The sequence below is a fragment of the Callospermophilus lateralis genome, chromosome 14 (genome assembly GCF_048772815.1).
Source record: "Callospermophilus lateralis isolate mCalLat2 chromosome 14, mCalLat2.hap1, whole genome shotgun sequence".
In the NCBI taxonomy this organism is placed as follows: Eukaryota; Metazoa; Chordata; class Mammalia; order Rodentia; family Sciuridae; genus Callospermophilus; species Callospermophilus lateralis.
In genome coordinates, this window is record NC_135318.1 from 79,459,346 (window position 1) to 79,483,282 (window position 23,937).

The 23,937-nt window shown below is 55.2% G+C and overlaps 1 protein-coding gene across 1 annotated transcript; it reads left to right on the forward strand.

Moving 5' to 3' along the window:
• Positions 1 to 4,089: 4,089 nt before the first annotated feature.
• Positions 4,090 to 17,855, forward strand: Cd8b (CD8 subunit beta). Its single transcript, XM_076833140.2, has 6 exons — positions 4,090 to 4,159; positions 7,045 to 7,404; positions 10,353 to 10,442; positions 14,548 to 14,637; positions 15,921 to 15,957; positions 17,511 to 17,855. Exons 1-6 carry the CDS (start codon positions 4,117 to 4,119, stop codon positions 17,521 to 17,523), a joined length of 633 nt encoding a protein of 210 aa, XP_076689255.1. The 5' UTR covers positions 4,090 to 4,116; the 3' UTR covers positions 17,524 to 17,855.
• The last annotated feature ends 6,082 nt before the right edge of the window (positions 17,856 to 23,937 follow it).

Below are 23,937 nucleotides of genomic sequence, written 5' to 3' on the forward strand. Positions count from 1 at the left end.
ATCTGTGAACACCTGACTTTGAAATATGGAGCCACACCTGAGCCTCTGACAGGGGTAGACCAGCCAAGCAGTCTCCACTGGCTGCCCTGCTCAGCTCTCCAGCTTGGAAAAATTTTTCCCCAGTACTAGGAATTGAACCCAAAGGCACTTGACCACTGAAAGACATCCCCAGCGCCCCGACCTTTTTTTTTTTTTTTTTTTTTAAATCTTGAGACAGGATCTCACTAATTTGCTGATGCTGGCCCCAAACTTGTGATCTTCCTGTTTCAGCCTCCCCAGTAGTTTGGATTACAGGTATGTCCATAAAACTTTCAAGACACATGATTTTCAAGAGAAAAATGCCCAACTATAAATAAACTTTCAAGAGACATGATTTTCCTTTCTTTGCCCCCTAATGTGATTTTTCTGAGTAAGAGACTCCTACTTTCACTTCTCTTATTGGTGACAGTGGAATCATTAGCCCTTTACTTGAGGAGGTTATTCAATGTTTTTCTTCCATTTGGGTTCCCTTTGATGGCCATGTGTTTGGTGTTTCTAGCACTTTCCTAATAAGACTAGAAAAAGTGGTATATACTGTTTTTCTTTGACTTGGTCTAGAATTAAGTGTGAGATTTCCAAGTGGAAAATGAACAGCAGCTCAAAAAGCTTTGACTTCAGAGTTCAGAGTGTTCTGAGACTGATCTAAACTAGATTTATGTTCCGGGTGTTTTCTGATCACACTATTTTAATATTCATTCATTCATTCACTCATTCATTGGGTGCTGGCCCCAGGGCCTGGCACACGCACAGATCTACCCTGAGCCACTACTGTGCACTAAAGCATTTACACCGGCTGGTCCTCCCTCCGCCCCTTCCGCAGCTGTTGAAAGAGCGCCCCCTGTGGGCCTGTCAGCCAGCAGCTGCAAGCCCCGCAGCCCCCTGGGAATCACCCATCCCAACCAGTCAGACCAGAACCTTCGACTTGACCATTCTTACCAGAGCATTTTTACTGCCCTGAAATGAAATCCTGAAACAAAATGTCCAACCTGCACCCACGATTTCAAAACAAATCAGCACAAACCCTAAAGCACAACGTAAAAGAGGAGAGCATGAGAACGAGCCGGAGAGCACTTGAACCAGCCGGCTCCCTGGGCTCCGGAGATGCCCTGCCAAGGTCCCCGTGCCCCAACACTGACTGCACCACGCACATGCCAGCTGCAGAGAAGCCGGAGTAGGTCCTGGCATGTGGCAGAGATCAGGAGGTTGGGAGGGCAGGGGGCACAAGGGAGGCTGGGCCGTGTGACTGGCCCACCAGAGTCACAGCGTGTAATAGCTCAAAGGAAAAGGCACCCTGTGAGAACCAGTCAGCTCCAGGTTCAGGTCGTCCACCTGGATGGATGACGAGCAGCACACTTGGAAGTCACAGGAAAGGTTCATGCTGTGCTGTGGCCCCCTGGCCCCACTCACCAAATTTTATGACCACCTCAATCAGTGGATCTATTGAAAGATCTTCAGTGCCTTTCCAAACTGCTCCTATGTGAAGGGGACAGGCCAGGCACAGTAGCATGCACACTGAGTCCCAGAGACTCCGGAGGCTGAGGTGGGAGGATCACTTGAGCCTGGGAGTTCAAGACCAGCCTGGACACACAGTGAGACGCCAACTCGGTTTTTATAAAAATGGTCCTTGTGTCCCCCTCTGCATTGGCTCCTTGGAGATCACAAAGCGAACCCTGGGTCTCACCTGACTCCAAAATAACCCAGTGAGACGCATGGCTGATGGTGTGATCCTCACTGGGCGTGTGCAGACCGAGGTCTCTCCCTTTCCAACTCAGCTCCACTTGACAGCACCCCTACAGGTGACTGAGCCCTGGACATGGAAGAGTGGCCAGAGAAAGGCTCCACCCACCCACTCATCTCCCTTCCCTATGCACAATAGTCCCTGAAGCCTCCAGTTAAGGGTGGAGAACGGCAAGACAGAAAGAGCCTGGGCCTGCAGATGAGGGGAACAGACTCACTCCAGCCCTGGAACAGCCACTGGAGGGTGCAGAGGGAGCCAGGGCATTGGGATGGAGTCGAATCATTAAGTCCTAATCATTAAGAAGTAAATCATTAAGACTTAATTAATCAGGAGAGTGAGTGTTTCCTTGACTAATGCATCCAGGAGTACCCTATCCTTGCCAACACCTGGACAAGAAGTGACTCTTAGTCATTCAGTGAGAAAGTTGTTTTTCAGGAACCCATGAGAGAGAGTAGGTAGAAAGAGTAGCGTATAAAATATAAACATGCATGTTTATGTGTATGTGTGTATATATACTAGGGATTGAACCCAGAGGAGCTTGACCACCGAACCACACCCCTAGCCTGTTTTATTTTTAAGACAGGGTCTTGCTGAGTTGTTTAGAGTTTCACTAAATATCCCAGGCTGGCCTCAAACTTGCAGTCCTCCTGCCTCAGCCTCCTGAGTTGCTGGAACTGCCGTTGTATGCTATTGCACCCAGAAGTAAGCAACAAATGTTTTAAATAGACATATGAAGAAGAAAAACAAATGGTCAAGAGGGACATGCAAAGAAGCTAATCTCCTTAATGACTGGGGAGATGCAAATCCAAACCACAATGTGATGCCACTTGACACCCACAAGGATGGGCACAAAACAGAAAGCAGCAAGTGTTGGTGGGAATGCAAGAGTGCTCTACCACTGAACTACACTGCCCCAGTTCTACAGTTCTTTATTTTTCTTTTGAAACAGGGTCTTGGTAAGTTCCCAGGGTGGTCTCAAACTCGAGAACTTCCTGCCTCAGCCTCCCAAGTTGCTGGGATTACAAACACACACCACCACCTCTGGATCCCCTTCATTTTATTTTATTTTATGTTTTTGTACCAGAGACTGAACTCAAAGGCACTCAACCACTGAGCCACACCCCAGCCCTATTTTGCATTTTATTCAGAGACAGGGTCTCACTGAGTTGCTTAGTGCTTTGCTGTTGCTGAGGCTGGCTTTGAACTGGCGATCCTCCTGTCACAGCCTCCCAAGACGCTGGGATGACAGACGTATGCCACCGCTCCCCTTAATTTCCTAAAGTATTACTATCAGTCTCCCTGGGCTTCTGTGTGCACCAGGCCTCAGCAGGCGCTCCTGGGCCATGAAAATACAGGGGAGGTGTGAGCCGTCAGAAGCCCACACTAAGTGCATGCACCCCCTTTCTTCTTCCCTTCCAGACTTTGAACTCTATCCCTAGGTCAGTGATGCTGGTCACCAGAAATGGGCAAGAGTGGGTTGGGAAGGTGACAATGTCCCCACCCATTGCCTACTTTAGCCCTCCAGGGACAGGCCATCCCTTCTGGGATATGCAAGCTCTTCCCCTGCTCCCTCACAGGCCTGTCCAGCTGATCCTGCGGAGGGTCCCCTCCTTGCAGCCCTCCCAGCCCTCTTCTCCCCTGCATGTCATTGCTCACCAGCTCTCCCTGGACAGCCTCCTCACTCTCTGCCCTGCCACCTCTAACACCCCCAAGCCAGGTCCTCCTACAGTGTGCCCACCAGGCTCGATCTCCCTGGGTGCAAGGGTAGGGCGGGTCCTGGCACACCCCATCAGCTAGTGCTGGGGACCCAGGGCTTAGATTTGACCTAGCCCCACCCCAGGCAGAGCTGGGGGCCCCTCCAGCTTTCCAGCTCCCAAGTCCTCTCCCTCCCTCATCTTCCAGGCAGGATGGCCATGCCTGCTTCCAGGTCCAGCTGAACCCTGGTCACCAGGCTGGTCACCTCGGCCACTGCTCAAACAGAAGAGAAGTGAAGCAGTGTCCCCCAGTTAAGTCAGCCCCAGCAGCCGTCGTCCTGTAGGACCTGGAAAATTCCAGCCTCTCCGAACCCCTCCAGCTGTCACAGTGGGTCACCGCCATGCCCTGGGCACCTCCCAGGGGCAGGAGGCATTCAAGCTCAGACTGCTTGGCACAGGTCAGCGGGGTCAGCGCCTTAGCGTTAAACGGAGGACGGTGGAGACCTGGGCCTCCAGGGACGAGGGCGGAGACCCCGCCGTCCGCCTCTCGCGCCGGCCCCGCCCCGCTCCCGCCTCCCCGGCTCCCGCGGCGACGGAGCAGAGCCCGGTCGCCACCCGCCCGCCCGACGGTGCCGCGGCGACACCATGCAGCCGGGGCTCTGGCTGCTCCTGGCCGCGCAGCTGGCGGGTAAGCGGGACGCGGGCGGGACTTGGCGGGACTCGGCGGGGTCGAGGCGGCTGGCAGGCTCGGTCCCCAGTGGGAAGGAAAGTCCCTCGGAGCCCGGTAACCCCGGGACCGAGAGCCGCTCTGGAGAAGGGAGGACCCAGGAGGAGGGACGGGAGGAGGGAGAAGAACGGAGGGGTACAGGGAGGAAGAAGAGAGGTCCTCGCGGTCCCCACGGGGATTTGCCCCTGGAAGGAGCCAGGAGTCGCCTGGCCTTTGAGCCCCACACTTGCCCTGAGCTGAGGGTCCTGTGGATACATTTTTATCACTTCCGGGAAGTGCCCTCTCTAGTCCCCTCACTCCTCACTCCGCTGTCCTTTGGTGTGGGGTCCTGTGTGGTGGGATTCCCCAAAGAAGCAGGGTTAGGACTGGAGCGTTGGAGTTGGCAGGAGGTGGGGGTCAGGATGGCCCCTCTGGCTAAGTCCCTCCAGACTACCTTTTGGAAGAAGGCCTCCAACGCCCCAAACTGCCCTCTAGCCTGTGGTCCCCAAAGCCCAAAGCTGTCATTCTGCCAGCAGGGGACAAGGCCTGACAGCACCAAGCTCTGACCCCATGAGCTCAGCCATATCCAAACAGCAAGAACCCAGGCCAGGCCAAGCTACAGAACTCCGCTGATCATTGGTGGCTCTGGAACCCTCACAGGCCTCTGAGAAGGGACAACTGTGGGTTACTGGGAGCCACAATGAGACCAGCTTGGGGGCTGGCTCTGTTCCCGGCCCAGGGGGCCTCCGTCTCAGCCTGGGGTTCAGTCTCCAGAGGCCAAGAGGCAAATGGCCCAGAGAGCAAGAGAGCAGGAGCAGGGCGTGCCTCAGCAGGAGGGGAAATGGCCCCTCGCTGCCCAGGGAGGCTCTTCTGGGCTTTCTGGGCCAGGGTTTGGGTGGCGGAACATTTGCTGCCCCACTGTGCACATAACCGAGATCTGGGAGAGGAGGGTGGATTTCAGATGCCGGGAAACCTGCTCCAAGCACAGGTGCTGGGGCCCCGCAATCTGGATCCATCCGCCAGGCTGTGTGACCTTGAGTGGTCCCTTCCCTCCCTGGGCCTGAATGTAAAATGGTCTCCTTTTATCCTCAGGACCCAGTGAGGGTTAAATGAGGAAACATACACACCCTCCCAGGCGCAGCTCAGGAAATACTGTCGCTATTGATTCTTATTAACTCCCCAATGAGGAACCTCTGCCCGGTGGTTTGGTGTCTGGGGGAAGAGAGGAGGTCCTGCTGCCACTTGGGCCCCAAGTGCCATCTCATTCTGCATGTCAGCAGAAGCTCGCATGGCCTGGGAGCAGCATCAGGAAGTTCAGGTCCACCTCATCAGTACTGGAGAAGCCATTGTGGGAACACTGAGCCTGAGCCACGAGTAGGGCAGGAGCACCCCTGGTCTAGGCAGCGCCCTGCTGCATGCCCCATGCCACACACGCCCACACCCCGGCCTCCTCTGCCCACCCAGTCTGTGTCCTCTGTGCTTTGCCATGGTCTGCAGGGTCCCCCTCTGCTCCTTGCCCAGTCAGAATGGGCCTGTTGGGAACCTGTGTGACCTGGCAATGACTGTGAAGGGGACCCATTGGGATCCTTCTTGAGGTCTTACTTGTCGCCTGTAGCAGTCCCTGGGCTGTGGACAGGAGGACAGTGTCTCCCTGCGTGGAGGGCTCTGCAGCTTGAGATGGTTCTTTGATGCTCTTTCCTTTCTTTCTGGCCCTCAGGCCGACAGAATGGCTGTGGCCACCAGCCAGGGAACCTGCCTGGCTCCCAGTGGCTGGATTCAGCCACCCACCCACATAAGGAGAGAGCGAGCCATGTCAGAGGGCACTGAGGGATCTGAGGCTGTTTGGCCAGGACTGGGAGAAGCAGCCAGTCTGTCCCCACTGGTCCCCTAGAAACCAAGGCCAGGAGACAGTCGCCTGGGGATGGAGCAAGGCTGTGCTAGCCAGAGAGGTCGTCACAGGCCGTCTTGCCTGGGCCAGGGGTGGCTCTTCAGTCCCCATTCTCAGCAGTAGGAAGTCCAGAGAGAACAACTCTCACCAGGAAGAAGGGGAAGGAAACAAGTTGGGGCTTTTGATTCCGCTGGGCCCTGCTATAAGACAGCCGCGGGAAGCCACCTCCCTCACGGCGTCTCAGGCCTAGATTCGGTCCCACAGGTGGCCCATAGCAGAGGCAGGTTCCTGCCAAGCTAGAGTTCCCCTCTAGCTCCTGGTGGACAAGCCCCACCTGCAGGGAGGCTCACGTGAACACCCGCCCTGCTCCTGGGGTGCGTCCTTCCACGCAGAACGCGGTTCTGCGACCATGGATCGCTGAGCTGGGAATGATGGGGACAACTGTGGCCACTGGGACAGTGAGCCCCTTCCGCTGTTTGTCCAGAGTGGTGGCTATCCTCAGCTCGTCCAGACCAGCTGTGGGCTCTGCCCGGCTCTCCTGAAGTGCTTGAGCTACCAAGGCCTGAGCATAGAGTGGCCCCAGCTTTGACTCAGACTTTGGATCCTGTGGTTTGAATCCAAAGCCACTTGCAAGTAACTTTGAACAATTACCTTCATGGCCAACTTTTCTCCTCTATGCAATGGAGATTAAACTCCTGAAGCCAGGTTGAGGGCCAGCATATCCATGTGCTACCCACAACTGGCCGCAGTCTCTCCTATGCCTATGGTAAAGCTTGGCACAGGAAATACCTGGCAGCCGATCTCCTGGGTGGTGAGATGTTCAAGCTGAGTGCAGAGGCACCCGTCACATTTACACCTGGGCCCTGTCTCTGGACAGGTTCTCCATGGCTTTCCCTCGGACACCGGCTCAGTGTGAACTAAGGCCTCACATGGTGGCCAGAACATGTGCTAATGGTTTCTGCCCGCTGGTCTCTCATAGCTCTCCACGGCGGCTCTGCCTTCCAACAGACCCCTGGGTTCACGGTGGCTCTGACCCACCAAGTGGTGACGCTGTCCTGTGAGACCACAACCTCCTTGAGCCAAGTGCGTGTCTTCTGGCTGCGACAGCCCCAGCCCCCCAGTGAGCACAGTTGGTACCAGTTCTTGGCCTCCTGGCATCCCCAAAAAGGGACGACATATGGAGAGGCAGTGGCCAACGAGAAGCTGACTCCGTTCTCAAATGCCACCGGGCACTTTCTCAACCTCACGAGCGTGAAGCCTGCGGACAGTGGCGTCTACTTCTGCATGACGGTCGGGACCCCTGAGCTGACCTTCGGGAGGGGAACTCGGCTGAGTGTGGGTAAGAATGGCGCTCTGGGCTGGCCACTCTCGGGAGCCTACTCTGCAGCCATGACCGAGAGCTGAGCATCACAGAGGGCGCGTGCGGGCGGGCCTGGCCAGGGCAGGCACCTGCCACATTTCCCACGGGGTGTCACTCACTACTGTACCCACCCAGCTGGGAGCATTTTACCACTCCCATCTTACTTGGAGTCAGACGAGCCTGAAGGAGACAGGGGCCATGCTTCTCATGGGGACAGGTCAGTGTTGTCCTTCAGGCCCACCTGGTGGTGGCTGGATGGGAATGAGTCCCAGGATCCCAAATGTGCAGACAGGGAAAGAAGCTCCCCATCGCCTGCATACACTCAGCACAAGCATGTCTGGGTAATGGAGGGGCAGATGCCCCCAATGTTCTTTGTGGGGCCTGTGGTTTAAGCCTGCACTTGAAGTTTAGGGACGAAGGAAACTGGACCCCAGGCCCAGCTGTGCTGTGAATCTGCCACATGCCTTTGGGCAGGCCGCTCCCTCCTGGCCTGAGTTTCCTTCTCTGCTCTGGAGGCTGCTGACGGCCTCGTGTCGCCTCAGGCCTGAGAAGCATCGGTGCCCCAAGTTAAGGCAGCGTCCAGTGGCCGCACACTGTAAGCCTCGGGTGTAAGTTAAAATTTTAACAGCCAGATTTTAAAGTGTAAAAAGAAACAAGTGGAAGACTTTACGTGACGTTTTACTCAGCCATCGCGCAGTTCACAGCATGCTCACACTGAGTCCCGGGGTGTACTGATGCTTGTGGCGTGTCCACCCAGACTGGCACGCGCCCAGCCGCACGTGGCCAGGGGCTGCTGTGCTGGTGGAGAGGGAAGTGGACATTCCCTCAGGCCTGCACCCAGCTGTGGCCCCTTCCCCAGCTTAGCCTGTGGCTGGGCCTCCCACGGCTTCCACCCACCAGGGGTGCAGAGCAGAACTGGGGGACCCCAGAAATCACACTGCTCAGCATAAAAAGGTGCAGGACAGCTGGGGACAGTGGCTGAGTTAGGAAGACAAAAGCCAGAGCGATGTGATGCCTGTCCTCAGTCTGGGGTCAGATTCTGGGTGAGAAGCAAGGCCTCCTCAGGGAACAGTGTTGAAACCCGGCTTGAGGGTTGGGTTGGGGTTGGTTTACAGCCTTGGCTCTGAAAGCCCCCATCTCCCCACCGTGAGACTCCAGTCTCTGTGGAGTAAGTGCCACTGTTTTCCAGAAACCTCTCATCACCTCCACCCCCACCTCCCACACCTGGCTTCAAAGCCACTGCTCACCTCCCAGGACTGGCCACAACTCCCAAAGCTCCCCAGAGCCCAGGTGTGCAGAGCTAGCACCCACCTGTGCGGCCGAGGTCCTGTGTGTCAGAAAAGCCTGGGTGGTGGAGAGGCCTGTCACCAGGCCTCGAGGTGTCCCAGGGCTCAGAGGGCCTGTGCCTTCCAAGGCCAGAGAGAGAGAGCAGCCAAGGAGAACCAGACTCTGCAAGAAGGAATTAAAACAGAACAAGCCCCCACCCCGAGCCCCAGCAAGGCCCAGGCCCGTGGTGCCAGCCCCATCCCCTCCAGGCTCCTGCTCTAGCTGAGGGGCTCCCTGCAGGCCAGTGGAGCTCCCGGGCCACAAGCGCTGAGCCCGCTGTTCATCCTCTTACCATGGTCCCCAGCACCCTCAGGTCACCTAAGGCTCAGGTTAGCCTAGTGTTCCACCTTTTCAGAAAACGTTGGTGCCCGGAGCAGAGTGATGACAAGAATAGTGTTGGGGTGGAACCAGGCTCTGGGTTTAGATCCTGACTCCCCGGTTGGTCTGCACAAGCTGTTACAGCCTCTGAGCAGAGGCCTCCTCAGCTGCTCGCTAGGCCCAGGCTCGCGGGGGCCGTCCTCTCAGGCTGAAGCGCCAGGGAGCTCAGGACAGTCTGTTCTAGTTTCCCCAGTTCTTCCCAGGAACACCATAGAGCAGGCAAAGCTGCCGCGTCCTCCACCTTCTGGAGGAGGCCCAGGAGGAGAGGCCCCGTAGCCTCTCTGCGTATGGAAGGTGCCAGCCCATGGGGACCGTTGCCAGCCACCCCTCCTTGCTCCCCCGGCTCAGCTTGCTTCCCTCTTCTCCGTCTTACCACTTTGCCAAAGATGGTCTCATTGAGAGGGGAGAGGGCTGGTGGCCGCCATGCTCGCTCACGGCTCGATCAGCTCTGCAGAACCCTGGGTCTCCCTTCCCTCTGGGGGTGGCCTCACTGCCCTCTCCCAACCCTGCTGCAGGGGACACTGGCCTGGGGAAGGAGGGCAGTGGTGCTCGGGGGCCCAGCCCAGCACTGGCCTTCGAGGCCTCCTCCAGCCCCCATTACTGGAGTTCACCTTTGAAGTTGAAGTGGGGACTACAGGTCCCCTTAGACTTTCAAGGACAGCTGAGAAGGAGAGCAATCCCAGACAGGCGCCCTGTATGGCTCAGTCCCGGAGCAGGGTGGCCCCTTCCCATAAGCCTCTCTGCTGGCTCAGGGGTGGCCGGGGCCGGGGCTGGCTGTGCCAAGGCCTGGGGACTCTGGCAGCAGCTCACGGCCTCCTGCCAGGCAGCCCTCACACACTTTGCAGCCACAGCGACCCTGAGAAGGAGGTGGAGTCATGTTATTGTGGCAGGTGGGGACGCTGAGGCCCAGAGAGTGTGCGGGCTTTCCCACATCTCATGGTGGCCGTCTCACAGTGGCCAACCAGGGTGCTGGCTCTGCTCGGGTCTGGGGGCTGCAGAGTCCCTCTCTGCAGGACACAAAGCTGGCCCCCATTCCTGGGCCTCAGATACATCTGAGATTCCACAAAGGGATCAAAATTCTTTTGCTCTGTCACTTGAATCCCTGTGGCAGCCCAGGGGACCATCATAGGGACTTTTGTGCCATGATGTAGGCAGCTTTGAATTTGTCTCTACATCCACCTGCTCTTTATCTGATTCGGGTGTGTCTTGCTTTCCTTCTGTAGTTGATGCTCTTCCCACCACTGCCCAGCCCACCAGTAAGTCCATCCCCAAGAAAAGAACCTGCCAGCGCCCTAAGCTGACGGCCCGGAAGGGTGAGTCTCCATCCCCAGCACCCTCAGAATGAGGCAGGCATCCTACCCCCCTTCCTTCCCAGCTTCCTCTCCTCCTCCCCTCCCTCCTCCCCTCCTTCTTCCTCCAAGCCCTTGCCAAGTGTCCACTCTGTAGCCTGATTCCCCAGCCTGAGCTGGGTCCAGAAGGGACACTGAGCAACAGCAGCTCCCTGTCCAGTGGTCAGACTCACAAATCATCACAGACAGACCCCAGGGAGAATCTACCACCAAAACACTTGCACACGATGGTTCATTTTGGCTGAAAGCAGAAACAACCCATATGTCCACCAGCTAATGAATGTGATAAAGTATGGCCTCTGTTACAGCAGCACATCGGCCATGTAAAGAACCAAGAGCCGATAGGTGCCCTGGCTGGACCTTGGAACTGCTACGCAGTGGAAGAGGCCAGTCCCAGAAGGCCACATGCTACACGTTGCCCTGCTATGAAATGTGCAGGTGGCACTCCATAGGAACAGAGGGCAGGCGAGCGGCCGCCCAGGGAGGGCTGGAGAGTGACCTGGGGAGTGGCCCGAGGATGCAGCTCAGAGGGAGAGAGACAGAGAGGCGGAGAAGCGATTCCTGGGGGTGCAGGGTTTCTTTCTTTCTGGGGGTAGGGACAAAAGTGAGAATATGGTAATGGTCACATCATTCTACCAAGATGGAAAGAGCCACCATGTTGTGCACTGGGAACAGGGGGCTTTATGATACGCAGATTGTGCCTCAGAAAGACTGTTCAATAAAACCCAACCCAGGCCGGGTGCTATGGCACCCTCCTATAATCCCAGCAGCTTGGGAGGCTAAGGACGAGGGTCACAAGTTCAAGGCCAGCCTGGGCAATTTAGCAAGACCCTGTCTCAAAATAGAAAATGAAAAGGGCTGGGGATGTGGCTAAGGATTGTAGCTCAGAGGTTCAATCCCCAGCACCAACAGAAAACAAAAACACACACGCACAAAACCAGCCCCCGGCTCCCTTCCTCCCGTGTCCTACCCATGGAGTCAGGACTGAGCATGGCTGTGTCTCTCCAGGTCTGCCCTGTGGCATTGTCACCCTCAGCCACACTTTAAGCTTTAAAACTCTCCCCATTTATTTTTTGTTTTTTAGTTGTAGATGGACACAATAGTTTTATTTTATTTATTTGTTTGTTTTCTCGTGGTGCTGAGGATCAAACCCAGGGCCTCACATGTGCTAGGCAAGCATTGCACCACTGAGCCACGCCCCAGCCCCTCTCCCCATTTAATGCTTAACTGAGGACCTAACACATGGGATGGGCTCACTGTCTGTTGGTCAGTGAGTGGACAGAACTGCCCATCTATGCTGTAAGCACCAGACCCCACAGCTGAAGTGGCACATGCACACAACGTGTCCACACACACACTTTTCTTGATCATCAGTCCAAATGTGTTTCTGGAAAACTACCGACTTCAGACCCTAAAAGTAACTGGTGACAAACAGAAAGTACCATCTGCCGCTTCCCAGAGACAAGCCACAGCATCCCCACCCCCACGGGACTGACTTCTGTGGTGGGTGGCTTTTGTTACCATACAGAGTGCCTGACAGGGGCTGAGGAAGGGCATCCACAGGACTTGGGCTCAGCTCAGGGAAATCAGAGCCCCAGTGCAGACGGGCAAAGCTTCTGGAATAGAAAGGGGGGCAGAGTGGCCTGGGTCCATGATGCACCAGGCCCTGACAACTTGGCCTGAGGCCCTGAGGCAGACTACCACAGAACAGGACAAAGGGAGCAGGACACAGGGAGCAACCCGGTGGGGCCCTGGCTCAGCCAGCCCACGACCCCAGCTGCACAGCAGCTCCAGCGGGTAACGACCACTCCACGGGAAGGCTGCCAGGTGGCCATCCTCAGGCGCCCTGAGGCCACCTCCAGGACTTCTGAAAACCGTCGGGGGTGTAGTCTGCCAACCATAACATCCACGTTAAGCATGCGGACTCGGGGACTCTTGGAGCATGAGACTCAGGATAGTGCACCATCATTGAGCCTTAGGAGGCCTCAGGACCCAGTGAGACCCTGCACGTGTCCAGGGTTGGTATCCTCCCATCGCAGCCCCCAGCAACCATGAGTCCCTCTCCATCTCCCCAGTCTGCACCCCTGGCAGTTCATATAAACATAACTGCACGATCTGGGTGCTTCCATTGGTCTCACACTTGGCTGCTTCCACCCAGAGCCACATTTCTGAGGCTTATCAAGTTGAGGGGAGCTGGAGAAGGTGAGTGGAAGCCGGGCAGGAACCCGGAGAGAGCTGGGCCTCTCTTCCAACCCGTTGCCTGTGCAGGAGCCTCCATGTCCCCGTCGTTGGCCTTGGCCTGTGCCCTCCCAGCGATGGCAGGTTCCCTTCCAGGAGCTCGGGCAGCACAGGTGGGCCAGGCAGGGCTTGAGAACTCGGAGGACTGGTATCTGCACCTGGTCCTGCCTCGTAGAAGCTGGGTAACCTCAGGTTTGTGATTGAACCTATTTGAATCTTGGTTTTATGAGCCTCAAAACGTTCCTTCCCCACAAGATGAGGGCTTGCAGCTAGTCTGCCCTTGGCACGCTGCATTCAGTACAAACTCCCTCCTCCCTGACATCCAAGATGATTCCTAATTTTGTTAACCTCAAGCCCAAAATATGCAGCCTTGCCCTGTCACCCTTGGGCCTCAGTTCTGGATCTCAACTACTAGAGGGACCAACCACAGGTATTGGAGAAGGGTTTGGGGCATTGCTTTAAGAATGGAAGCTCTGCTCCTGGGCGGGGTGTGTAGCTCAGTGGTACAGTACTCTTTGGCATGCCTGAAGTCCTGAGTTCCGTCCCTAGCACAGAAAAAAACTAAACAAACAAACCCACCTCTGCTACTTAAATAGTATGCAAAATGGGCAAAGGAACAGAGTGCCAGCTCACAGAAGAAAATTCATACATGAGCTGGGCATGGTAGTGCACACCACGATGCACACCACCTCCCAAGGGCTCAGGAGGCTGAAGCAGGAGGATCGAGAGTTCAGAGTCAGCCTCAGCAACTTGGTGAGGCCTAAGCAACTTAGCAAGATCCTGTCTCAAAGTAAAAAATAGAAAGGGCTGGGATGTGGCTCAGTGTCAAAGTGCCCCTGGGTTCAATCCCCAGCACCCCTAAAAAAATTAAGGTGGAGGGAGTCTAAGATTTAGTAATTTCCATCTTCAGTATCTGCTCAGGAAGACATCCAAATTAGGAAACATACCAGGATGTTCTCCAAGGTTTGCTTGTAAAACACAGGAAACGGTCCAGTTGCACACTGATGGCTAAATAATCCATGCCCATCCATACAGTGACGTATCAATTGCTGGGGAAAAGAACATGCTGTGTGATCAGATGAAGGGGGTGAAGCCCTTGCAGAATAATCTGTACAGTGGAATCCACTGCATTAAAAAAAAACAAACTTAGGGCTGGGGATGTGGCTCAAGCGGTGGCGCACTCGCCTGGCATGTGTGCGGCCCAGGTTCAATCCTCAGCACCACATACAAACAAAGATGTTGTGTCCACCAATAACTAAAAAATAAATATTTAACTTCTCTCTCTCTTTCCCTCCCTCCCTCTCTCACTCTCTCTTTAAAAAAAAAAAAAAACCTTAAATATCTATGGAAATCATGTATGCATAAGTGTGAAAAGAAAGACCACCAAATTATCAAGGGTGATAATCAAACTTATCAAAGGAGCCAGGATGCCAAGGGGCTCCCTAACCACACATTTAAACCTGTACAAAGAAAGTACAGTCGGCTATTTCTTATGAAATTCAAACAAAGGTTTTTAAAATATGCAGTGAAAACATCGTTTCCATACATGACAATTATCTACCTCCTTGGAACACAGAGACCTCCTGAGTTTAATTAATTTAAAAAATATTTGGATGTGAAACATGAAATTTTTATACAAAATTACCTCAGAGGTTTGAAGTGCACACAAACAGGCCTCGAAGGAGACCCACAGTGGGCCAGGGGTGGGCCTGAGCTGGGCCTGGGTTGGGCCCTGGTGTGGCCCTGGACTGGGCCTGGGCTGGGCCCCCAGCTCCCTCCCTCCCATGTCCTACCTATGGAGTCAGGACTGAGCATGGCTGTGTCTCTCCAGGTCTGCCCTGTGGCATTGTCACCCTCAGCCTGCTGGTGGCCGGCATCCTGGTCCTGCTGGTGTCCCTGGGCGTGGCCGTCCACCTATACTGTGAGTGGCCCTTCCTCTACTGGCTGGGGGCCTACTGGGGTCTGCAGTGGCTCTAGGGTGGTCTCTTCTCCGGGGGAGCAGGGATGGCTAGGGACTTGCCCCGGGGACCTTGTGGCGCTCCGAGGTGACCCTTCTCCTGCCTGTCCCCCCAACTCCGTGGCCCTGGTGCTGGGGAGCGAACCCAGGCCTCAGGCTTGCTGGGCAGCACCCGGCCAGAGGCCTTCTTGGCCTCAGCCATGCTGCATCAGAGGCGGCCATCTGTGGAGTGAGGCCGACCTGGCTCTGAGTCCAGTGCTGCCACCCTCACCCATGACTGGCCTTGGGCCTGGCCTCTCCCTCGCAGAGTACCTGGTGGGCAGCATGTGGTCAGTAAGCGGGGACTCCCATGAGCTGTGGGGACTCCTGTGAGCTGTGGGGGCTCGGGCCCAGGGCCCAGGAGAGACTGCTGGTGAGGTTTGAGTAATGCTCCTGAGTCCTCTCTCTCAGGGAGGCTGCTCCCCTGGTTCCTCTGGGCTCCCAGGCTCCACCCAGCACAGGCTCCTACTAAGGGTGGGGGGAGGCAAGACCCAGGCTGCCCTCCTCCAGCTGTGCTGCCCTGGGCACGTGGCCGCCCCTCTCTGAGCTTCTGTAAGACAGGCAGGGTGGCACATTAGAGGCAAGGCCTGGACCACAGCCCTTAACTTGTACAGGTCACTGAGCCCTGGGGAGGTGTGATGTCTTGTGGACCCTCTTCTGCCCACCGCTGCTCCCTGCAGTGGGTCTGCATGCCCTGCTCTCAGAACCCCCTGAAGCTCAGGGACTGCAGACTTTCCTGATTAAGGACCTTATCAGTAAAAATTTTAAAAACTGGTCTCATTAACTGCAATTGCCCAGTTTATTTATCAATATATCCCAGGTGTTTCTAAGTGGGCTTCGGAGGTCAAAGTAATGAGGGGGAGATCAAACTCGAGGGGCTTGCTCCAGCTTCCTTCCCACCCCCCAGGAAGTCTGGAGCCACCTCTCCTGTCTGACCTGCATGTCCTGTGACACCTGCCTGGCCCTGGGCAGGCCACTCAGTGGCCCCCTCACCTGTGCCTCAGCTCCTGTGGGTAACGGGACAGTTGTAGCGTCCACCTGACAGGTTCTCAGTGAGCATGAGGGGCCATGGGTGTGTGAGGAGCTGGAGACAGAGCCTTGTGCAGAGGTGGCCTGAGGTGCTGGCCAGCCCTGTCCTCCTATGGTCCTCTGGGTCAGTGCTAGTGGTCCACAGCCTGCACTGACCGGCTCCTTGCTCTCCCTTCCAGGTCTTCAGAGGAGAACCCGGCTTCGCTTCATAAAACAGTGAGTGTGTGGGGCTCTTTACAGGGCCCTGAAGGCCCATGTGACCCTGGACGCTGGGCCCTGCCCCATTTACAGTCTCCCACTGCAGCTGGGAGCAGAGTCAGCTGTCACCTGCAGAGAGCCACAAACAGAGGGGGGAGAGAGGGGTGACCTAGAGGAACACAGACACCACTCGGGGTGTTTCAGGTGGGGGAGTGCTTAGCTCTCAGCTCTGTGGGTTGTACCCATCAACCCTACAGGCAGAGCACCCAAGGGGGCTGGGGAGCCCAGGCTCTGTCCCAGCTCCATTCACCTGGGCCTGCGTGAGGGGAGGGCCATCACCCCACCCTGCAGATCGGGGGAGGCGGGCCTCCCCTCCACAGTTGCTTCCCTGTCCAGAGCTGGCCTCCCCTCTGCTGCCTGTAACCGCACCTGGTACCAGGACAGGCTGTGTGTCAAAGGGCCCTGGAGGCCGCCGAGTCCCTGAGCCAGCCACGTCTTGCGGGTGATTTGCAATGAGTCTCATGCTGGGCGATTTCACCCAAGGGTCGGATTCAGAAACCCATCAACCTCAGGGATGATAACTTGAGGGCATCTGCCAAAGGCCAGCCCTCCTGCAAGAAGTCCGCTCAAACGGCCCCACATGATTTGTGTTTTGTTTTTGTTTGTTCTGGGTTTTTTATTTTTGTTTCTGCTGCGGATGGGGCCCGGGGCCTGGCAGGTGCCGGGCAAGCACCCTACTGCTGAGTGACACCAGCCCTTTTTACTTTATCTCTCTAAGCTGCCCAGGCTGGCCTTGAACTTGTGACCCTCCTGTCTCAGCTTCCAGAGTTGCTGGGATTACAGGTGTGTGTCCCTGCACCCAGCTCCCATGGTAGCCTCTTAAGAAGAACGGAGGCCCTGCTCTGGGCACACCCTGTGATCTGTCCCCAGACTTTCTTGCTTTAACTTGTTTCCCCAGTGACCTGAAATCAGTTCTGGATGAGCCAGAGGCCGGACCTCATGCTTTGGCAAACCAGGGTTCCTAGCACCAGTGGAGGGAGGGAGGGTTAGTGGTCACAGGGCCCCTGTGCCCACCTCGCCCTCCTCAGTTGAAACAGCTCTGCTCTCATCTGCTGCCTGGGTTTACATGTTCTTGTAAGATGTCATCTGAACAAAAGGGTTTGTGGCTAAAAAAAAAAGCTTGCAAACTGCCTCTGGTCTTGCTGTGGTGATCCAGGTATGGTGAGGAGTCCCTGGGCCTCACAGAGTAGCTGTTCCAACCTCCAGCTGTGGCTTGGATGCATGTCCTGCAGCCCCACAGCCCCGACCTGTGGGAAGAGCCACGGTCAGGCAGTATGTCCGGCCCTCGCTGTGCATTTGTAGAGGCCCCTGAGGAAGTGAGACCTCGGAGCTGGGGTGCCCTGGGCCAGGTGCTCTGGATTCTGATCCTTGGGACTTTGAGCTTTCGAGTTTTGTTGAATGACCAAGCAGCGCCCTAAGAACATCCTCACACTAACCATGGCCCTGGCTACTGTAATCGGCCCACGTCTGTCATCTGCTGAACATGAGTGTCTCACCCCTTCCTGTTTCAGGTTTTACAAATGAGCAGACTGTACCAACACGAGGAGACAGATATCGGTCAGCAATAGTCCACACAAGTGGGAGAGGGACATTCTTGCTTCGATGACCACCTTCTTGAGCCGCCCACTTTTAACTACAGCAAGTTCTTTCTTCAGGCCTCACATTGGGAGCAGCTTGTGAGGCCCCAGGCCTCACATTGGCCCCAGCTTGTGAGGTCCCCACCGAGCTGGCCGGGCGCTCAGCAACACCACCAAGGCACCTCTTCTGGCTCCTGCCTCCCCCGCCTGGGCTTTGGTGGGGCCCAGTAAGCCACCATTGCTGCCGCTTGCTTTTCCTGGCAGAGTGGTGACATTCGCTCCTGGGGCTCGTGGAATGGAGTTGGGATGGCCTCCTGTTGGTTCCCAGACCAAGGCCGATATCCTCCCTGCCCTCATGGTGGGAGGCCAGCTATGTCGAAGGCTCCCGGCAGCCCTGTTGGTCTCTGAGGCCTTTCCCTTTACAAGGGAGTTTCTCAGGCTCACGTCTCCTCTCCCATGGCTTGTTTATTTCTTCTCTCACTCTCTGCCCTTTTTATGAAAATATCTCGGTTGTAAAAATAAAGTCCTGGGTTAAAGATGCAGTGACTCCTGTTATGACAAGAGCCACTTACAGGAGAACGCTGACGCTCAGTTGAGGAGAAACAACAAGGACGTGATTTGTACGTCCTCATTTTACATCTGAGATGCACGTTTGTAGCCAGCAGTAGGTATACAGACTGGGGGCAGGGAGCATCGGGACACCCAGAGGCCAGCGCCTCCTGGCTGAGTGACTTCACTGCTCTTGCTCTTGAGGGCTGAGCCCCAGGGACTGCCAGCCTCGGGCCACCTGGGAAGGGGGAGACAGCAGGTTGCCCACCTTTCATTGGTCCCTCAGCCTTGGTGGCCAAGGAAGGACAGGCAACACCGAGCTGGGTGCAGAGGAGGATCTGGGCATTTTGGAAAGGTCCCTGTGTGTCCTCTAGTCCTGCCCTGGGCTCTAGGGCCCAGGGACTGGTGAGCAGGCCTCCTCTGCCCAACCCAGAGAACCTAGCCCACCTGCTTCTCTGTGCCTGCTTAGAGAAGGGTGTGGGCCACCAGCTGTGGTCAGAGGCCTCTGGCAGCCACAGAATGTTAACATGTCGCAGAAAACAGGAAAGAAAAGATGGCTGGGGGCGGGGGAGGGGGGCAGCGCATCCCCTCCAGCATCTGAGACGCAGGTGGCTGGGGGCAGGGCTGCGCGTGGGCCAGGGCAAGGAGGGCACAAACGCAGTGACCTCCAGAGGAGCCAAATCTTCCTGCCCATCAGCTCTGGGAACAGGGATGGGCCACCTTCCATGGCTGAGGGGAGAGGTAAGAGGCTCGGGCTGGCTGGACCCGCGTCCCTCGTCAGGCAGGCCCTGGCCAGGCCTCCTGTGTGAACGATGAGAGACTGAGGCCCAGACTGAGCACACACCGGCCGCAAGCAGCGGAAGGAAGAACAGGCCAGAGGCCCTGGCTCCAGGGCTACCTGCTGCTGTCTGTGCTTTGCTGCTGCAATGGCTGCGCTGGGACCGGCCTGCCCCCCGTCTGTCTTCCGGGCCACAGGCACCCACCTGCAGGCTCAGCTCTGGCCGCAGGAGCCACAGCAGCCTGGCACATCAGTGGGGGCTGCAGTGAGGAGTCTGCACCCAGCAACTGGCTTGGGTTCTGAGGAAGACACTGAGCTGCAGCCACCATCTTGGGGACACTGTGGCAAGATACATGCACAAGCAACCGACTGCCATCCTCTGCCTGGCACACATTGCCCAGGACACTTCAGAAGTGACATGTACAAAGAACACGCATGAGATTGTTCATGTGCTCCTGGTTTTCAGGCCCCAGCTGGGAACAAGCTGAATGTCCATCACAGGGACCAGATAGCAGTATGACAACACGGCCTCACAGGGTCCAGACAGCTGCCAGGAATGGCTAGACCCCAAGTGACAGCCACTTCACCTGCCTGTATCCCAAGGGCGGGGAACAGGCCCAGGCAAAGCACCAACCAGATGCCAGGGCCAGCCTCCTGCTGCCCTGGGAGGGAGCAGGAGGCCTGGGGGCTCTGCTTCTGCAGCTGGGGGTCAGGCGCAGGAGGGCATCCAGTGTGGGGGCTTGCTGAGCTGCAGGTGAACCTTCCACGGTATGGATGTAGAGGAAGAGTCACAAGAAATTTAAAAATCCAAACAGAGGAGCCTGGGCTGGGGCTCAGCCTATGAGGCCCTGGGTTCCATGCTCAGCACCAAATAAAAAGAAAGAAATATCCAACTACAACTAAAACATTAAAAAAAAAAAAATCCAAATAAAGAACATTGCAGATCATCAAAGCACGTGTTTAAAAGTTTCTCATTTTTCCAGACTTCTGTCTGCACATAGCTTTTTCAAACCGAAAATTGAAATCTTATAAATACAGAATATGATAGAGAAAATGCTTAATACTTAATATATAGAATACAGAAGATTTGTTGTTTTACAATTTTGATTTATGTTCTCTAAGAATATATCAAGGCTTCTGGGTTCGTGTGTGTGTGTGTGTGTGTGTGTGTGTGTGTGTGTGTGTGTGAAGTCTCCAGGGGTTTATGCAGCCATTCCTGGCTGTGGCTTTGGAAGATTTCCAATACTGTTGTGCTCAGGGGTGTTGTGTGAATCTTTGGGACAATCTTTTTATTATTTTTGTAATGGGGGAGGGGACAAAAGTTTGGAATAAAGAAACAACTTCGTTTCAAAAGGACTCTGATTCTTGTTATTGTATAAAAATGATCAATTCAACTTAATAATCCGAATTTGTCCATAAATTAGAGTTTTGAACACTGACACCAAGGAAGTCACTGTGTCTGAATTCAGTCAGCAGCTAAGCGCGGCTCTGGGCTAGCTGAGGGACTGGGCTCCCCCTCTGTGCTGGGGTGGCCTTGACTGATCCCGGTGGGTAGAAGGGTCTCGAAGCAGCGGTGCCCCACTGCTCTTGTTAGGAAGCCCCAGGGCCGGTTCTCAGGAGGAGAATCTCCAAAGCCACCCTCCTTTCATCCTGACTCATCCCGCACCTGGGTCTGTGCTTGTAGGAAGTGGGCTACTTGTTTTCAGAAAGAGATCCCCAGCTGCGTGGGCTGCTGGGCTGGCCCGAATCTACCACCCAGTCAGAGGGAAAGAGAAACTGCCCTGTCTTCACAGGCCTTCCCAGGCGGTGGGGACAGTTTCCTCTGTCACTTTTTGGGAAACCTCCTCAGTGCGTCACCACACTTGGGGACCACGATCCCCTGGTTCCTGGACCTCTGTGGCTCCGTGACTCAGGGCTGGACCCACCCAGAGGGAACCACGTTCCCACACACTCTGGGTTCACAGAAACATGCCCACACCTGCGGCTCCCAGTGAGCCCGTCACACATGAGTGCCCACCTTCCAGCTTATCTGTGCTGGACATGGAGCCCAGGGCCTCCTGTGAGCCAGGGGGTGCCCTACCACCACACTGCACCCCAGCCCTCCATACATTCTCAATTGTGACCACCTGCCAATCACATAAGATGGAACCCCTACCCCTCTCTGCAGATACCTTGGTGCCAGTTCAAATGTGTTTCCTTGGGGGGCTTCTGTGTGCCCAGCGGGCCCTAGGCTGGGGCCAGGGATGCAGCGTGGCCAGTCAGACCCAGCAGGGCCATAGGGCTCGGGGGTGCTTGCCAGAGGCACAGGTGTGTCAGTGCCTCCTTCCCAGAGCACCCCTGACCCCTTCCTGTCCCCGTACAAATGGCCAATATTCCCAAGGTTGAGCCAGAATCTAAATGAGGAGAGGAGCAGAGGGCAGCTGGGAGGTCCTCAGGCCTTGGCCAGCCCAGCACCCTCCCCTGCCCCCTCCCCTTTGATTCCCACCAGTACCCCTGTCCCCCAATGCCGCGAGGACCCTGGGAATGCTGCTCTGCCGGGTAGGCCCCAAGCCCTGGTGAACAGAAGCTCAACATGCAGACATTCACTGAGCACACATGTTCAGGCCCTAGAGATTCAGTACTGTCCCCAACCCCACGGTGACATTGCAGGGGACACAGACACTGTGGTACTTGCACAATTCCAAGTGTGGCCTCCCTGCCACACTGGTCCCATCTCTGCACCACCTCTGGGCAGACAATAAACGAGGGGACGGAGATGCTCCCTGCGAGGCAGAGGCATGAACTGCCTTCCCACAAAGAGCTGCTAGGCAACAGGTGTCCCAGCCCCTGCCACAGCAGGCTGGGAGGTCCCTGAAGGTGGGTCGGGCAAGGGGGGGTGCTGGCTGGCAGGGTGGGGTGGAGGCCCACCTCTCCAGAACATTCTGCCCAACCTGTGGGCCTTGAGCTGGCTGCGGGACTTACCTGCTGACCAGGCCAAAGGGAGGCCACTCCAGTCCTTGGCCCCTGCCACAGGCTTCTGCCAAGCTCTGGGGACATGGGGAGGGTCCCGCAAAGGGAAGCAGCCAGCACAAGACTGCACCTGGCTTCAGAGAAGTCTCTGGCCAGACTGGGGCAGAGGTGGGGCTGTGCTGACCCTCCTTCCATCCGGGCACCAGGTACAGGATGACTTCCACAGGCCACAGGCATCAGTAGAAGACCTTTTATGGACACCCCTCAAAGGCCAGCTCCTCAGAAACTCAGATCCCATGTCTGGCCACCAGACCTGTGCTGCAGGAGGAGGAGGCTCAGGCTGCAGCCACCCTCACATCCTGTGACCTCCTGCCGGGGAGTGACCAGCATGCCTAGCACATGGGTGCTGTCGGGGCATGCCCGGGTCCAGCCCTAGTGGGGTCCAGGGAGTCCTGAAGGATGAGTGGCGTCGGCGAAAAGATGAGACAGGAGTCGTTCTGTTCGAGCAATCTCCAGAGAGAGAGCTAAAGCAGCTCTCTCTGGGTCCCCTTTTATTACAATTTTTCTCATCATTATAGATTCACAATACGTCATTAATTATATAATTTAAAACTTTGCCAAGACATGACATTTCCTTAACCATGATTGAGGGTACATTAATTTACATTTTTCCAGGATGTGACCTTCAGTTGTATAATTATTAAAAGTACAGAATCATTAATAAAATATGTCACTAATTTACATTCTTCAGATTTTCCCAAGATTTACTATTTTTCCCAAGATATGTTATTTTCTTATTAACTAATGCCAAACTACGTAACCAGACTCTAAGTCTCCTAACCAATCATTAACCTAAAGTACACTTGTACTTTATTTCTAATTCAAAATTCCCATCTAAAAAAGTCCCTTTAAATCTTATATTTAAAATATCCTAAAGTTTATGAATCATCCTTAAAACATATCAGAAACCTATACAACTAAAGATTTAAGAATTTCTAAACTTAAGAATCTAAATAAAATAATATTTCTTACATTATTCTAAAACTGTGTCTTATAAAGCTGTTTTAATTAATTCCTAAATTTATTCTCATAAAACTGGTTGAGCTGCTTTCTCAAAGAGTTTCTTTGTTTCTCAGTCAAGGTACACTAGTTCTCAAAGAGTTTGTTTCTCAGTCAAGGTGCACTAGTTCTCATGACCTATCAGAGGATGATTGTTGTCCGTAATTAGGTTTGTCCACAATGTACTAAGATAGAAGAATAGCCTTTTACTTTGTCCTAGATATGCTGAGGGTTAGTAGAACAGTCTCCAAGGTATGAACTACCTGTTATGTTCTAGCCATCTGAAATTTAATCTGTTTGGCATTTAACATACTCATGCCTCCTGTGAGAAACATAAGCATGAAAATGCAAAGTCCCAATTACATAAAAAAGGGTCTCATGGTTTTGGTTACCCACCAACCAGCGTGGCTTTGCCAGCATTCATCCTCACTGTGACCCTGTCAAGACAGTGGGAGAGCGGCTTTGCCAACACTTTTTCTCACTGTGACCCTGTCAAGACAGTGAGTGGGGGATCGCCTTCACCAGGGGCAGTAGCGCTGTTGGGTTTTATCAAGGTCTGAGAGAGCCTGTCTGTGTACCTGCATAGGGGACACTGGCCTTCCAGGCCATCCCCATTACGGTGAGCCGGGGCCTTGCAGTGGCCAACTGTCCCATGTTTGAACCCAGCCCAATGCTTCCAAGAAAGCTCCAACCCCTCCGCCTGCTCTGCGTTTAGTGTCCCACCTAAATCAAGACCCTGCGCGAGTCCGTGTCTCGCTGACCCTGCACAGGTGCCCCTTCTCCTGCCACGACCTCTGCCCCCACAAACTCCTCTTCAGTGTGCGAGGTGACCTGGGCCTGATCAAGGGTATCTTCTCCAGGAAAGCAGAGATCTGTCATCTGCACGCCCTTGTCACCTGCAGGTGGAATGTGAGGAGAGAAGACACTTGCTGACTGCAGAACAGACTGTGGCCTCCACTCGGGCGTCCCCGGGGGACTGGCCATGCCCGTCAGAGTCTGAGCTAGTCACAGGCTATCTGCGCCCTG

Bases quoted from the DNA above. Each gene is read 5' to 3' on its own strand.
- Cd8b (XM_076833140.2), top strand. From the start codon at position 4,117: ATGCAGCCGGGGCTCTGGCTGCTCCTGGCCGCGCAGCTGGCGG. The intron at 7,405-10,352 runs GTAAGAATGGCG...TTCCTTCTGTAG, and splicing joins GGGAACTCGGCTGAGTGTGG to TTGATGCTCTTCCCACCACT. The intron at 14,638-15,920 runs GTGAGTGGCCCT...TCTCCCTTCCAG, and splicing joins CGTGGCCGTCCACCTATACT to GTCTTCAGAGGAGAACCCGG.